The sequence below is a fragment of the Pseudophryne corroboree genome, chromosome 9 (assembly GCF_028390025.1).
Source record: "Pseudophryne corroboree isolate aPseCor3 chromosome 9, aPseCor3.hap2, whole genome shotgun sequence".
Classification (NCBI taxonomy): Eukaryota; Metazoa; Chordata; class Amphibia; order Anura; family Myobatrachidae; genus Pseudophryne; species Pseudophryne corroboree.
The window spans coordinates 341590906-341607489 of NC_086452.1; the positions used below are offsets into that span (position 1 = coordinate 341590906).

Consider the following 16584-nt stretch of genomic DNA (forward strand, 5'->3'; position numbering starts at 1 on the left):
GGGCTCTCAACCCGGGTCTGCCCAGGCGCCTCAGAGGCCGTCAGCGTCTCAAAAACGCCCACTATCTCAGTTGGTTGACACAGATGTCGACACGGAGTCCGACTCCTGCGTCGACGATGATGAGGCACTATTACAGCCCAAAATGACTAAGGCCATCCGATACATGATTATTGCAATGAAAAATGTATTACACATTTCAGAGGCTGACCCTGTCCCTGACAAGATGGTAAATATGTTTGGGGAGAAAAAGCAGCCAGTGACTTTTCCCCTCGTCACATGAATTAAATGAGTTATGTGAAGAAGCGTGGTCTTCCCCTGATAAGAAAGTGGTGATTCCCAAGAGAATACTAATGGCGTACCCTTTCCCGCCAATGCATAGGTTACGCTGGGAATCCTCCCCTAGGGTTGACAAGGCTCTGACGTGCTTATCTAAAAGAGTGGCCCTGCCATCTCAGGATACAGCCACCCTAAAGGAACCTGCGGATAGGAAGCAGGAAGGTATCCTGAAGTCAGTGTATACACACTCTGGTACTCTACTGAGACCGGCTATTGCTTCAGCTTGGATGTGCAGTGCTGTTGCAGCATGGACAGATACTCTGTCAGAGGGGTTAGATACCCTGGACAGAGATACCGTATTGCTAACACTTAGCCATATTAAAGACGTCGTCTTATATATGCGGGATGCCCAGAGGGACATTTGCCTGCTGGGCTCTCGAATAAATGCAATGTCCATTTCTGCCAGGAGGGTCTTATGGACTCGGCAATGGACAGGGGATGCCGACTCTAAAAAACACATGGAGGTTTTGCCTTATAAGGGTGAGGAATTGTTTGGGGACGGTCTCTCGGACCTAGTATCCACAGCGACAGCTGGAAAGTCGACTTTCTTGCCGCAGGTTTCCTCACAGCCTAAGAAAGCACCATATTACCAAATGCAGTCCTTTCGTTCTCAAAGAAGCAAGAGAGTCAGAGGTGCATCTTTTCTTGTCAGAGGCAGGGGTAGAGGAAAAAAGCTGCACCATGCAGCCAGTCCTCAGGAACAAAAGTCCTCCCCTGCTTCCACTAAGTCCACCGCATGACGCTGGGGCTCCACAGGTGGAGCCAGGAGCGGTGGGGGCGCGTCTCCGAAATTACTGCAACCAGTGGGTTCGCTCACAAGTGGGTCCTTTGGTTATACAAATTGTATCTCAGGGATACAAGCTGGAATTCGAAGTGACGCCCCCTCACCGTTACCTAAAATCCGCCTTGCCAGTTTCTCCCACGGAAAGGGAGATAGTCCTGACGGCTATTCAAAAGCTGTTCCTCCAGCAAGTGATAATAATGGTACCCCTCCTTCAGCAGGGAAGGGGTTACTATTCCACACTATTTGTGGTACCGAAACCGGACGGTTCGGTAAGACCCATTCTAAATTTAAAATCCTTGAACATTTACATGAAAAGGTTCAAGTTCAAAATGGAATCGCTCAGAGCGGTCATTGCCAGCCTGGAAGAGGGGGATTTTATGGTATCTCTGGACATCAAGGATGCGTACTTGCATGTCCCCATTTATCCGCCTCACCAGGAGTACCTCCGGTTTGTGGTACAGGACTGTCATTACCAATTCCAGACGTTGCCATTTGGTCTATCCACGGTAGAGATGAGCGCCTGAAATTTTTCGGGTTTTGTGTTTTGGTTTTGGGTTCGGTTCCGCGGCCGTGTTTTGGGTTCGACCGCGTTTTGGCAAAACCTCACCGAATTTTTTTTGTCGGATTCGGGTGTGTTTTGGATTCGGGTGTTTTTTTCAAAAAACCCTAAAAAACAGCTTAAATCATAGAATTTGGGGGTCATTTTGATCCCATATTATTATTAACCTCAAAAACCATAATTTCCACTCATTTTCAGTCTATTCTGAATACCTCACACCTCACAATATTATTTTTAGTCCTAAAATTTGCACCGAGGTCGCTGGATGACTAAGCTAAGCGACCCTAGTGGCCGACACAAACACCTGGCCCATCTAGGAGTGGCACTGCAGTGTCACGCAGGATGGCCCTTCCAAAAAACACTCCCCAAACAGCACATGACGCAAAGAAAAAAAGAGGTGCAATGAGGTAGCTGTGTGACTAAGCTCAGCGACCCAAGTGCCCGACACAAACACCTGGCCCATCTAGGAGTGGCACTGCAGTGTCACGCAGGATGTCCCTTCCAAAAAACCCTCCCCAAACAGCACATGACGCAAAGAAAAAAAGAGGCGCAATGAGGTAGCTGTGTGAGTAAGATTAGCGACCCTAGTGGCCGACACAAACACCGGGCCCATCTAGGAGTGGCACTGCAGTGTCACGCAGGATGTCCCTTCCAAAAAACCCTCCCCAAACAGCACATGACGCAAAGAAAAATAAAAGAAAAAAGAGGTGCAAGATGGAATTGTCCTTGGGCCCTCCCACCCACCCTTATGTTGTATAAACAGGACATGCACACTTTAACCAACCCATCATTTCAGTGACAGGGTCTGCCACACGACTGTGACTGATATGACGGGTTGGTTTGGACCCCCACCAAAAAAGAAGCAATTAATCTCTCCTTGCACAAACTGGCTCTACAGAGGCAAGATGTCCACCTCATCATCATCCTCCGATATATCACCGTGTACATCCCCCTCCTCACAGATTATCAATTCGTCCCCACTGGAATCCACCATCTCAGCTCCCTGTGTACTTTGTGGAGGCAATTGCTGCTGGTCAATGTCTCCGCGGAGGAATTGATTATAATTCATTTTAATGAACATCATCTTCTCCACATTTTCTGGATGTAACCTCGTACGCCGATTGCTGACAAGGTGAGCGGCGGCACTAAACACTCTTTCGGAGTACACACTTGTGGGAGGGCAACTTAGGTAGAATAAAGCCAGTTTGTGCAAGGGCCTCCAAATTGCCTCTTTTTCCTGCCAGTATAAGTACGGACTGTCTGACGTGCCTACTTGGATGCGGTCACTCATATAATCCTCCACCATTCTTTCAATGTTGAGAGAATCATATGCAGTGACAGTAGACGACATGTCCGTAATCGTTGTCAGGTCCTTCAGTCCGGACCAGATGTCAGCATCAGCAGTCGCTCCAGACTGCCCTGCATCACCGCCAGCGGGTGGGCTCGGAATTCTGAGCCTTTTCCTCGCACCCCCAGTTGCGGGAGAATGTGAAGGAGGAGATGTTGACAGGTCGCGTTCCGCTTGACTTGACAATTTTGTCACCAGCAGGTCTTTGCACCCCAGCAGACTTGTGTCTGCCGGAAAGAGAGATCCAAGGTAGGTTTTAAATCTAGGATCGAGCACGGTGGCCAAAATGTAGTGCTCTGATTTCAACAGATTGACCACCCGTGAATCCTTGTTAAGCGAATTAAGGGCTGCATCCACAAGTCCCACATGCCTAGCGGAATCGCTCCCTTTTAGCTCCTTCTTCAATGCCTCCAGCTTCTTCTGCAAAAGCCTGATGAGGGGAATGACCTGACTCAGGCTGGCAGTGTCTGAACTGACTTCACGTGTGGCAAGTTCAAAGGGCATCAGAACCTTGCACAACGTTGAAATCATTCTCCACTGCACTTGAGACAGGTGCATTCCACCTCCTATATCGTGCTCAATTGTATAGGCTTGAATGGCCTTTTGCTGCTCCTCCAACCTCTGAAGCATATAGAGGGTTGAATTCCACCTCGTTACCACTTCTTGCTTCAGATGATGGCAGGGCAGGTTCAGTAGTTTTTGGTGGTGCTCCAGTCTTCTGTACGTGGTGCCTGTACGCCGAAAGTGTCCCGCAATTCTTCTGGCCACCGACAGCATCTCTTGCACGCCCCTGTCGTTTTTTAAAAAATTCTGCACCACCAAATTCAAGGTATGTGCAAAACATGGGACGTGCTGGAATTTGCCCATATTTAATGCACACACAATATTGCTGGCGTTGTCCGATGCCACAAATCCACAGGAGAGTCCAATTGGGGTAAGCCATTCTGCGATGATCTTCCTCAGTTGCCGTAAGAGGTTTTTAGCTGTGTGCGTATTCTGGAAAGCGGTGATACAAAGCGTAGCCTGCCTAGGAAAGAGTTGGCGTTTGCGAGATGCTGCTACTGGTGCCGCCGCTGCTGTTCTTGCGGCGGGAGTCCATACATCTACCCAGTGGGCTGTCACAGTCATATAGTCCTGACCCTGCCCTGCTCCACTTGTCCACATGTCCGTGGTTAAGTGGACATTGGGTACAACTGCATTTTTTAGGACACTGGTGAGTCTTTTTCTGACGTCCGTGTACATTCTCAGTATCGCCTGCCTACAGAAGTGGAACCTAGATGGTATTTGGTAACGGGGGCACACTGCCTCAATAAATTGTCTAGTTCCCTGTGAACTAACGGCGGATACCGGACGCACGTCTAACACCAACATAGTTGTCAAGGACTCAGTTATCCGCTTTGCAACAGGATGACTGCTGTGATATTTCATCTTCCTCGCAAAGAACTGTTGGACAGTCAATTGCTTACTGGAAGTAGTACAAGTGGGCTTACGACTTCCCCTCTGGGATGACCATCGACTCCCAGCAGCAACAACAGCAGCGCCAGCAGCAGTAGGCGTTACACGCAAGGATGCATCGGAGGAATCCCAGGCAGGAGAGGACTCGTCAGAATTGCCAGTGACATGGCCTGCAGGACTATTGGCATTCCTGGGGAAGGAGGAAATTGACACTGAGGGAGTTGGTGGGGTGGTTTGCGTGAGCTTGGTTACAAGAGGAAGGGATTTACTGGTCAGTGGACTGCTTCCGCTGTCGGCCCAAGTTTTTGAACTTGTCACTGACTTATTATGAATGCGCTGCAGGTGACGTATAAGGGAGGATGTTCCGAGGTGGTTAACGTCCTTACCCCTACTTATTACAGCTTGACAAAGGGAACACACGGCTTGACACCTGTTGTCCGCATTTCTGGTGAAATACTTCCACACCGAAGAGCTGATTTTTTTGGTATTTTCACCAGGCATGTCAACGGCCCTATTCCTCCCACGGACAACAGGTGTCTCCCCGGGTGCCTGACTTAAACAAACCACCTCACCATCAGAATCCTCCTGGTCAATTTCCTCCCCAGCGCCAGCAACACCCATATCCTCCTCATCCTGGTGTACTTCAACACTGACATCTTCAATCTGACTATCAGGAACTGGACTGCGGGTGCTCCTTCCAGCACTTGCAGGGGGCGTGCAAATGGTGGAAGGCGCATGCTCTTCACGTCCAGTGTTGGGAAGGTCAGGCATCGCAACCGACACAATTGGACTCTCCTTGTGGATTTGGGATTTCGAAGAACGCACAGTTCTTTGCGGTGCTACTGCTTTTGCCAGCTTGAGTCTTTTCATTTTTCTAGCGAGAGGCTGAGTGCCTCCATCCTCATGTGAAGCTGAACCACTAGCCATGAACATAGGCCAGGGCCTCAGCCGTTCCTTGCCACTCCGTGTGGTAAATGGCATATTGGCAAGTTTACGCTTCTCCTCCGACAATTTTATTTTAGGTTTTGGAGTCCTTTTTTTACTGATATTTGGTGTTTTGGATTTGACATGCTCTGTACTATGACATTGGGCATCGGCCTTGGCAGACGACGTTGCTGGCATTTCATCGTCTCGGCCATGACTAGTGGCAGCAGCTTCAGCACGAGGTGGAAGTGGATCTTGATCTTTCCCTAATTTTGGAACCTCAACATTTTTGTTCTCCATATTTTAATAGGCACAACTAAAAGGCACCTCAGGTAAACAATGGAGATGGATGGATACTAGTATACAATTATGGATGGACTGCCGAGTGCCGACACAGAGGTAGCTACAGCCGTGGACTACCGTACTGTACTGTGTCTGCTGCTAATATAGACTGGTTGATAAAGAGATGTAGTAGTAGTATGTATGTATAAAGAAGAAAGAAAAAAAAACCACGGGTAGGTGGTATACAATTATGGACGGACTGCCGAGTGCCGACACAGAGGTAGCTACAGCCGTGGACTACCGTACTGTACTGTGTCTGCTGCTAATATAGACTGGTTGATAAAGAGATGTAGTAGTAGTATGTATGTATAAAGAAGAAAGAAAAAAAAACCACGGGTAGGTGGTATACAATTATGGACGGACTGCCCAGTGCCGACACAGAGGTAGCTACAGCCGTGGACTACCGTACTGTACTGTGTCTGCTGCTAATATAGACTGGTTGATAAAGAGATGTAGTAGTAGTATGTATGTATAAAGAAGAAAGAAAAAAAAACCACGGGTAGGTGGTATACAATTATGGACGGACTGCCCAGTGCCGACACAGAGGTAGCTACAGCCGTGGACTACCGTACTGTACTGTGTCTGCTGCTAATATAGACTGGTTGATAAAGAGATGTAGTAGTAGTAGTATGTATGTATAAAGAAGAAAGAAAAAAAAACCACGGGTAGGTGGTATACAATTATGGACGGACTGCCGAGTGCCGACACAGAGGTAGCTACAGCCGTGGACTACCGTACTGTACTGTGTCTGCTGCTAATATAGACTGGTTGATAAAGAGATGTAGTAGTAGTATGTATGTATAAAGAAGAAAGAAAAAAAAACCACGGGTAGGTGGTATACAATTATGGACGGACTGCCGAGTGACGACACAGAGGTAGCTACAGCCGTGAACTACCGTACTGTGTCTGCTGCGACTGGATGATAAATAATGATATAAAAAATATATATATATCACTACTGCAGCCGGGCAGGTATATATTATATAATGACGGACCTGCTGGACACTGTCTGTCAGCAGAATGAGTTTTTTATAGAATAAAAAAAAAAACACCACACAAGTGAAGTCACACGACGAGTGTTTAACTTTTTCAGGCAATCACAATATAGTATACTATACTACTAACTATACTGGTGGTCAGTGTGGTCAGGTCACTGGTCAGTCACACTGGCAGTGGCACTCCTGCAGCAAAAGTGTGCACTGTTTAATTTTAATAATAATATGTACTCCTGGCTCCTGCTATAACCTATAACTGGCACTGCAGTGCTCCCCAGTCTCCCCCACAATTATAAGATGTGTGAGCTGAGCACAGTCAGATATATACATAGATGATGCAGCACACTGGGCTGAGCAGTGCACACAGATATGGTATGTGACTGAGTCACTGTGTATCGTTTTTTTCAGGCAGAGAACGGATATATTAAATAAAACTGCACTGTCTGGTGGTCACTGTGGTCAGTCACTAGTAAACTCTGCACTCTCTACAGTTCTACAGTACTCCTAAGCTCCAGTAAATCAGGTCAATCTCTCTCTCTCTCTCTTCTAATCTAAATGGAGAGGACGCCAGCCACGTCCTCTCCCTATCAATCTCAATGCACGTGTGAAAATGGCGGCGACGCGCGGCTCCTTATATAGAATCCGAGTCTCGCGAGAATCCGACAGCGTCATGATGACGTTCGGGCGCGCTCGGGTTAACCGAGCAAGGCGGGAAGATCCGAGTCGCTCGGACCCGTGAAAAAAAACATGAAGTTCTGGCTGGTTCGGATTCAGAGAAACCGAACCCGCTCATCTCTAATCCACGGCACCAAAAGTCTTTACCAAGGTAATGGCGGAGATGATGGTACTTCTCCGGAAGCAAGGAGTTACAGTTATCCCGTACTTGAACGATCTCCTCATAAAGGCGAGGTCCAGAGAGCAGTTGTTGATCAGCGTAGCACACTCTCAGGAAGTGTTGCTACGGCACGGCTGGATTCTGAATATTCCAAAGTCGCAGCTGATTCCTACGACGCGTCTGCCCTTCCTGGGCATGATTCTGGACACAGAACAGAAGAAGGTATTTCTCCTGGAGGAGAAGGCTCAGGAGCTCGTGACCCTGGTCAGGGATCTCCTGAAACCAAAGCAGGTGTCGGTGCATCACTGCACGCGAGTCCTGGGAAAGATGGTAGCGTCATACGAAGCCATTCCTTTCGGCAGGTTCCATGCCAGGATCTTTCAGTGGGATCTGTTGGACAAGTGGTCCGGATCGCATCTTCAGATGCATCGGCTGATCGCCCTGTCCCCGAGGTCCAGGGTGTCTCTTCTGTGGTGGCTGCAGAGTGCTCATTTTCTCGAGGGCCGCAGGTTCGGCATACAGGACTGGGTCCTGGTGACCACGGTTGCAAGCCTCCGCGGATGGGGGGCAGTCACTCAAGGAAGAAACTTCCAGGGGCTGTGGTCAAGTCAGGAGACTCGTCTGCACATAAACATACTGGAATTAAGGGCCATATACAACGCCCTGAGTCAAGCGGAGCCCCTGCTTCGAGACCAGCCAGTGCTGATTCAGGCAGACAACATCACGGCAGTCGCCCATGTAAACCGACAGGGCGGCACAAGAAGCAGGGTGGCGATGGCGGAAGCCACAAGGATTCTTCGTTGGGCGGAGAATCACGTACAAGCACTGTCAGCAGTGTTCATTCCGGGAGTGGACAACTGGGAAGCAGACTTCCTCAGCAGGCACGACCTCCACCCGGGAGAGTGGGGACTTCATCAAGAAGTCTTCGAGCAGATTGCAAATCGGTGGGAACGGCCACAGGTGGACATGATGGTGTCCCGCCTAAACAAAAAGCTAAAAAGATATTGCGCCAGGTTGAGGGACCCTCAGGCGATAGCGGTAGATGCACTGGTAACTCCGTGGGTGTTCCAGTCGGTATATGTGTTTCCTCCTCTTCCTCTCATACACAAGGTACTGAGAATAGTAAGAAAAAGAGGAGTGAGAACGATACTCATTGTTCCGGATTGGCCAAGAAGGACTTGGTACCCAGAACTTCAAGAGATGATCACAGAGGACCCATGGCCTCTGCCTCTCAGACAGGACCTGTTGCAGAAGGGGCCCTGTCTGTTCCAAGACTTACCGCGGCTGCGTTTGACGGTATGGCGGTTGAACGCCGGATCCTAGCGGAAAAGGGTATACCGGATGAAGTAATTCCTACGCTGATAAGAGCTAGGAAGGATGTGACAGCAAAGCATTATCACCGCATATGGCGGAAATATGTTGCTTGGTGTGAGGCCAGGAAGGCCCCTACAGAGGAATTCCAGTTGGGTCGTTTTCTGCATTTCCTACAGTCAGGAGTTTTGCCTCAAATTAGGGTCCATAAAGGTTCAGATCTCGGCCCTATCCATTTTCTTTCAAAAAGAGCTGGCTTCACTGCCCGAGTTTCAGACGTTTGTAAAGGGAGTGCTGCATATTTAGCCTCCTTTTGTGCCACCAGTGGCACACTGGGATCTTAACGTTGTGTTGGATTTCCTGAAATCCCACTGGTTTGAGCCACTTAAGACCGTGGAGCTAAAATATCTCACGTGGAAAGTGGTAATGCTATTGGCCTTAGCTTCGGTTAGGCGTGTGTCAGAATTGGCGGCTTTGTCATGTAAAAGCCCCTATCTGATCTTCCATATGGATAGGGCAGAATTGAGGACTCGTCCCCAGTTTCTCCCTAAGGTGGTATCATCGTTTCATTTGAACCAACCTATTGTGGTGCCTGCGGCTACTAGGGACTTGGAGGATTCCAAGTTGCTGGACGTAGTCCGGGCTTTGAAAATTTATGTTTCCAGAACGGCGGGAGTCAGAAAGTCTGACTCGCTGTTTATTCTGTATGCAGCCAACAAGGTTGGCGCTCCTGCTTCGAAGCAGACTATTGCTCGCTGGATCTGTAGCACGATTCAGCTGGCTCACTCTGCGGCTGGATTACTGCATCCAAAATCAGTAAAAGCCCATTCCACAAGGAAGGTGGGCTCTTCTTGGGCGGCTGCCTGAGGGGTCTCGGCTTTACAGCTTTGCCGAGCTGCTACTTGGTCAGTTCAAACACATTTGCTAAGTTCTACAAGTTTGATACCCTGGCTGAGGAGGACCTTGAGTTTGCTCATTCGGTGCTGTAGAGTCATCCGCACTCTCCCGCCCGTTTGGGAGCTTTGGTATAATCCCCATGGTCCTTACGGAGTCCCCAGCATCCACTAGGACGTCATAGAAAATAAGAATTTACTCACGGGTAATTCTATTTCTCGTAGTCCGTAGTGGATGCTGGGCGCCCGTCCCAAGTGCGGACTTCTTCTGCAATACGTGTATATAGTTATTGCTTACTAAAGGGTTATTGTTATGAGCCATCCGTTTATTGAGGCTCAGTTGTTTGTTCATACTGTTAACTGGGTATGGTTATCACAAGTTGTACAGTGTGATTGGTGTGGCTGGTATGAGTCTTACCCGGGATTCCAAATCTTTTCCATGTAGTGTCAGCTCTTCCGGGCACAGTTTCCCTAACTGAGGTCTGGAGGAGGGGCATAGAGGGAGGAGCCAGTGCACACCAGATAGTACCTAATCTTTCTTTTAGAGTGCCCAGTCTCCTGCGGAGCCCGTCTATTCCCCATGGTACTTACGGAGTCCCCAGCATCCACTACGGACTACGAGAAATAGAATTACCGGTGAGTAAATTCTTATTTTTGCAGCGCTGTACATACAACACACATTAGAACAATATAGGTTATAGAGAACTTAACATCACAAAAAACTAAAACAGAGCACAGGTAACAATTAGCACCACAGTTCTCAGTACACAATACAGCTGAGATGTCAGGAAGCAAAGAAGTAATCAGCGTACTACTGGGGGCAGGCAGCCATTGGCAGAGATGAACAGTCACGAGTAAGAGGAAACGCAGGTATAGACAGTCACTGAGTGGGAGAGTGCTGTAATTGGAAGTGTTGTGAGAACAGGAGGGAGGAGGGCCCTGCTCTAAGGAACTTACAATCTAGGGGATACAGAGATCTCAGTGTACCGGGCCCCAAGATTTCTATTGCCAGACCTGGCCACTGTCTATGCACAACGATGCATGCAGAATTTCAGCAGGAGCCTTATCCGTGCCGCAGCTGGACAGTGCATTGCTGCATACAGAGGCCAATTCCTCTTCCTTGGCCTCTTAAGTGTTTTTGTCAGCTCTGTGGCCCGGTGGGACTCAGGAGCCACTCTCTAGGCACAAAAATACATGCAGAATTTCATCAGTAGTCTTATCCGGTAAGGGCTCTGTGTTTCATACTGGGGGAGGATGATTACAGAGCAATGGATTGAAGGGTCATAAATAGGATCCAAATGTATAAAATGTTATACATGGAATTTTTACCAGCGTGGGTAGGGAGGGGGGGGTTATGGGGTTTGGCCACAAATAGTCTTGGCCACAAATAGTCCAATAGTCTTGGAGACTATAAATATTCAAGTTCAGTTGAATGATGATTTGCTGAACACAAGACAGATCTAACCAACCCCCATGATGGATACAGTGATGCTGTGGTTTTCATGTACTGGTGGTCCTCATGTCAGCTATACATAAGTGGGAACACACAGACATCGGGAAGCACTCGCACTACTAGCTGTCAATAATAGGGAATACCAGAATGAAATCCCACCTCTACGGAAAACCTGTGCAATTTGTTTTCCGATCTGAAATTAAAATGTGATTGTTTTTGTTTTAGATTGTGAATGGATATTTTGTTCACTTTTTTGCACCCTCTAAATTGACTTCTGTGCCAAAAAATGTCATTTACGTCATAGACAGAAGTGGATCAATGTGGAATAGAAAAATGGAGCAGGTAAGAGAAGCTACATGATTTGTACATTATTTGTAGTGTTTTTGCCGCGATGGCCCGGGCAGTCTACTCCCGTATATATTGTTAGCACTTACCTATTATTCCGTGTATTTGCATACAAAAGTGGAAAACCAGTTCCCAAATATTAACTGAGTGTTCCTCCTATTTCCTATGTGTAGATATTGGAATTTTCTTATCTGTAATGGTAATTAACAACAATAATCCCACAACTCATCTCATGTAAGGTGTTATCAGAATTACCTGGTATAAAGTTTATCCTATAAACACTTTTTTAAAATTGACACCATGTACTGATGACTCTGGACCTGATTCAGGAAAGCATACAAAGCCGATGTTCCACGCTACTCAGTGAATTTCGGCAGACTGAGCATGTGCCTTGATTGTATTGCGCATGCGTCAAGGTTCCACTGCGATCCCGTTCGCATTGAAGATTTATTTGCAACGTGGCTGACAGGAAGGGACTGTTTGGGGGAGGTAGCAGGGAGTGGATAAATAAACGCAGCCATGTCATGGCCCTTTTCAAGGGGTGCATCTGACGTCAGCTGTGAGCTCTTATGTACAGAGACATGACGCCTGAGTCACTACTGCTGGGTCCAGTCTGCGTATCCATAGGTCTACCCTAAAGTCCAATGTTCTTTGGTCTTGCATATAGTTTGTGAATGTGTTTGCAATTGCAAATGAGTTGCGTTAGCTTTGGCAGGCTTCTTTTTTTAATTCCGGGCGGCAGATTCACTTGCGGATATTAGCAGTTGTGAAGCCGAACAAAATCACACTTGCAGCTGCATTAGTGTCTAACTCTGAGTCAGGCCCTCTCTTATTTGCAGTGAGATGCATTGAGGTCAGTGGCTGGGGAGGCACTAGCTAGTATCGGATCCATAGTTTAGAGTAGGGGTTCCCAAACTTTTTTGAATCACGGCACACTAGAGTATTGGAATTTTTTTCATGGCACCCCTAGGCCTAAAGATTCTTATTCAGAAATGTATAAAGAAATATTAAATTAAGTAAATTGTCTTTATATGTCATCCTTAGGTTCAATTATGTGGTGAGGGACAAGATTCACTTCTGTTTGTCCACATAGTTTATGACTGACAGCCACCAGCACTGGTTTTGCATATTACATTCACTATAAAGTAATTTGAATTGTTCCTGGACCACCAATCCAAGGAACCCCTGCAAGTATCCCGCGGCGGCACACAGTTTGAGAACCTCTGGTTTAGAGTATAAAAATATTAGAATAATACAAAGATGATATTTGTAAGTTATAAATATATTCTTTGTATTATTGTGATCATTTTCATACTCTAAACTCTGGAGTATGACACAGATGAGGCTCTGCCTCCCCGACAGCACGTCACTGCTTATTTGGTAGTACAGATTATTGTTGACACTACTGTTCAGGATATTCCACTAATTGGGAGAGGTTGGGTTAATTTTGCCAGCGGTTGGGATGTTGGTGGTCAGAATACCATTTTCGGAATTCCGTCAGGGGAAGGTAAGCCTCCCCGCAAGCTAACCCTAACCCTAACCCTCTCGGTGGTGCCTAAACCTAACACCCCCTCCCCGCACCCTAATCCTAAGAGTTCTCCCCATTATGTTGGCGATGTAAACAATGGGATGGTACCTTTCTCCATATCTGGTGGGACTGCCCAAAGTTAACTCCGTTATGACACGAAGTTGCTACTTTAGCTACTGTAGCTCAATTCTGTCTATCCATGTTCCTCTAAATGCTAAATATTTTCTTCTCTCAATGAGCATGCCTGAAGCGTCCCGTCACCAAAAACAAACTGCTTACTGATATTGTTCTTGTGGTAAAGGGGTTGCATTGCGGGGTATGGAGGACTAATGAACCCCCAATGCTGGCTGAAATTATTGCCAAAATATAGTATATCAGCTCGATGGAATATATTACAAGTATACTCTGAGGTTCCGCTCACTCCTTTATTAAAGTTTGGGAACCTGGGACTTCTTATTTTAATATCACCTCTGCATTTACATGATTTGTTTCTTGCCCACTCTCCACTTATCCTCATAACCTAATGATGTTTTTTTTACATTTTTCTACTTGTTCATTGGACCGGTCGGGTTATCTTTTTCCCTACCCTCTTCTCTATATTCCTGCTTTTCTTCTCTTTTCTCTCTCATTCTCACTTTTCTTCTTTGCTCTCCTTTACTTGAATTGATTCTTTTATTTCCCCCCAAAAAAAACACAAAAGAGATGTTTACGTACAGTTTTCTTTATTGAATTGCCTTCTCCAACAGATATGTATACATGTTTTGCTACTTTATTATTGTTCTGTTGGTACAACTCACTATGTCACTTTGTTGGATGTCATCTTGAGACCTCTGCGTAGGTCACCTTTTCGTTTTCTGTGCATCATCTCGCCAATAAAATGATCTTTAAAAAAAATAAATAATAATTGCATGCAGAGACAGAGTTTGCGAGACAGCTCTGTCCCTGCGATACCACTCTGCAGACATATTGCAGGCATAGCGGGATACTTTTTGTGATAAACACCCCAAGTATGTGCTTCGTATGTGCCGCTGCCACCCCCATCGCAACTACCCCCCCACTCCGCAACCCCCGGTGTTTGGATCCACTTCCTGATGTGACCTCGGTGCTGTAAAGTAAGCTGTCGCTTTGCAGCACTGGCGTATTTATACTGGGTGCAGTGTGTGCGGTGCCCCTGAGTCCGCACACACTGGACATATTTTGTTAATACTCACCCTCCGGAGTCCAGTGCCGACGGCAGCTGCGCTGTTAGATCACAGTGAAAATGGCGCAGCACATGCTCAGTAGAGAAATCACAGGGAAAATGTCCGCCACGCCATTTTCCCCGAGATCTGCATATGCACTGTAGAGACTGAGCCCTCTAGTCCTCAGACTCTACAGCACTGCCGGCAGAGAGGAGGGGGCCCAAACGGAAGGAGGCTGCACACGGACCTCCTCCTATCTTAAAGTGCCCTTGCTTTGTAGGATCACCTTACTGCACCGGGGGTCACGCAACAGCGCAGGAGGACCCGATGACAGGCAGCCCTCACTGGAGCCCCAATCGCTGGCTCCTGGGTCTGTTAAGTATGATTTTTTTATTTTTACTTTTTTTCCCCCACAGTGATCAGCTTGTGTGTCCATCAGACACACACAGCTGATCACACTGGCCGGGACCCAGCACAGTTTTCTATGTCAGCGGGCAGAGAAATCTGTGCAGGAGGCAGGATATAGCAGTGAGCCCTCCGATAAAGCTATTTCAGGATAGCGTTATTATCAAAGAGCTCCCTGCGGTGTTGTTTTACTTTCTTTTTTTTTAATCACGTTAATACAGAACATTTTGTGATATTTGTTATAAAACGAATGCAGATCAACTAGCTCCTAATCGCCCTTACTACTGTTTAATTGATCTGTTACTGGGGTCGGCAATACCTATATGGGCATTTTCATTCTCTTTTTAAACTGGAGTAAAAAACAAATCCTATGGGAAAATCAGGAGCTCTCTATTTGTTATTCCTCTTCTGCTGGTGGACCTTTATTCTTTGTTGAAAATAAGGGACTGAGGGGGTCATTTCGAGTTGTTCGCTCGTTGCCATTTTTGCTATACTGCGATTAGTCGCTTACTGCGCATGCGTAAGGTTTGCAGAGCGCATGCGCTAAGTTATTTTACACAAAAGTTAGGTATTTTACTCACGGCATAACAAAGCTTTTTCATCACTGTGCTGATCGTAGTGTGATTGACAGGAAGTGGGTGTTTCTGGGCGGAAACTGACCGTTTCATGGGAGTGTGCGGAAAAACGCAGGCGTTCGAGTTGCAAAAAGGAGTAGCTGAAGAAACGCGGGAGTGGTTGGGCAAACGCTGGGTGTGTTTGTGTCGTCAAACCAGGAACGAAAAAGACTGAGCTGGTCGCAATGGCTGAGTCTGGAGCTACTCAGAAACTGCTAAGAAATTTCTCTAACGTCCTAAGTGGATGCTGGGGACTCCGTAAGGACCATGGAGAATAGCGGCTCCGCAGGAGACTGGGCACATCTAAAGAAAGCTTTAGGACTATCTGGTGTGCACTGGCTCCTCCCCCTATGACCCTCCTCCAAGCCTCAGTTAGATCTTTGTGCCCGAACGAGAAGGGTGCACACTAGGGGCTCTCCTGAGCTTCTTAGTGAAAGTTTTAGTTTAGGTTTTTATTTTCAGTGAGACCTGCTGGCAACAGGCTCACTGCATCGAGGGACTAAGGGGAGAAGAAGCGAACTCACCTGCGTGCAGAGTGGATTGGGCTTCTTAGGCTACTGGACATTAGCTCCAGAGGGACGATCACAGGCCCAGCCATGGATGGGTCCCAGAGCCGCGCCGCCGGCCCCCTTACAGAGCCAGAAGGCAGAAGAGGTCCGGAAAATCGGCGGCAGAAGACGTCCTGTCTTCAACAAGGTAGCGCACAGCACTGCAGCTGTGCGCCATTGCTCCTCAGCACACTTCACACTTCGGTCACTGAGGGTGCAGGGCGCTAGGGGGGGGCGCCCTGAGCAGCAATAAAAACACCTTGGCTGGCGAAAATACATCACATATAGCCCCCAGGGCTATATGGATGAATTTTAACCCCTGCCAGAATCCATAAAAAAGCAGGAGAAAAGTCCGCGAAAAAGGGGCGGAGCCTATCTCCTCAGCACACTGGCGCCATTTTCCCTCACAGCTCCGTTGGAGGGAAGCTCCCCTGGCTCTCCCCTGCAGTCACTACACTACAGAAAGGGTTAAAAAAGAGAGGGGGGGCACTAATTACGCGCAGTATTAAAGATACAGCAGCTATAAGGGGAAAAACACTTATATAAGGTTATCCCTGTATATATATAGCGCTCTGGTGTGTGCTGGCAAACTCTCCCTCTGTCTCCCCAAAGGGCTAGTGGGGTCCTGTCCTCTATCAGAGCATTCCCTGTGTGTGTGCTGTATGTCGGTACGTTTGTGTCGACATGTATGAGGAGAAAAATGATGTGGAGACGGAGCAGTTTGCCTG

At 47.4% G+C, this 16584-nt stretch overlaps 1 protein-coding gene across 3 annotated transcripts in view; it reads left to right on the forward strand.

The window, feature by feature from the left end:
- LOC134958186 (inter-alpha-trypsin inhibitor heavy chain H3-like) overlaps positions 1-16584 on the forward strand; it is a 449083-nt gene that overhangs the window by 214059 nt on the left and 218440 nt on the right. For all 3 annotated transcript variants that reach the window (XM_063940615.1, XM_063940617.1, XM_063940616.1), the window contains exon 8: positions 11461-11577. In XM_063940615.1, the coding sequence (XP_063796685.1) occupies positions 11461-11577 (117 nt within the window). The remainder of the gene's footprint in view (positions 1-11460; positions 11578-16584) is intronic.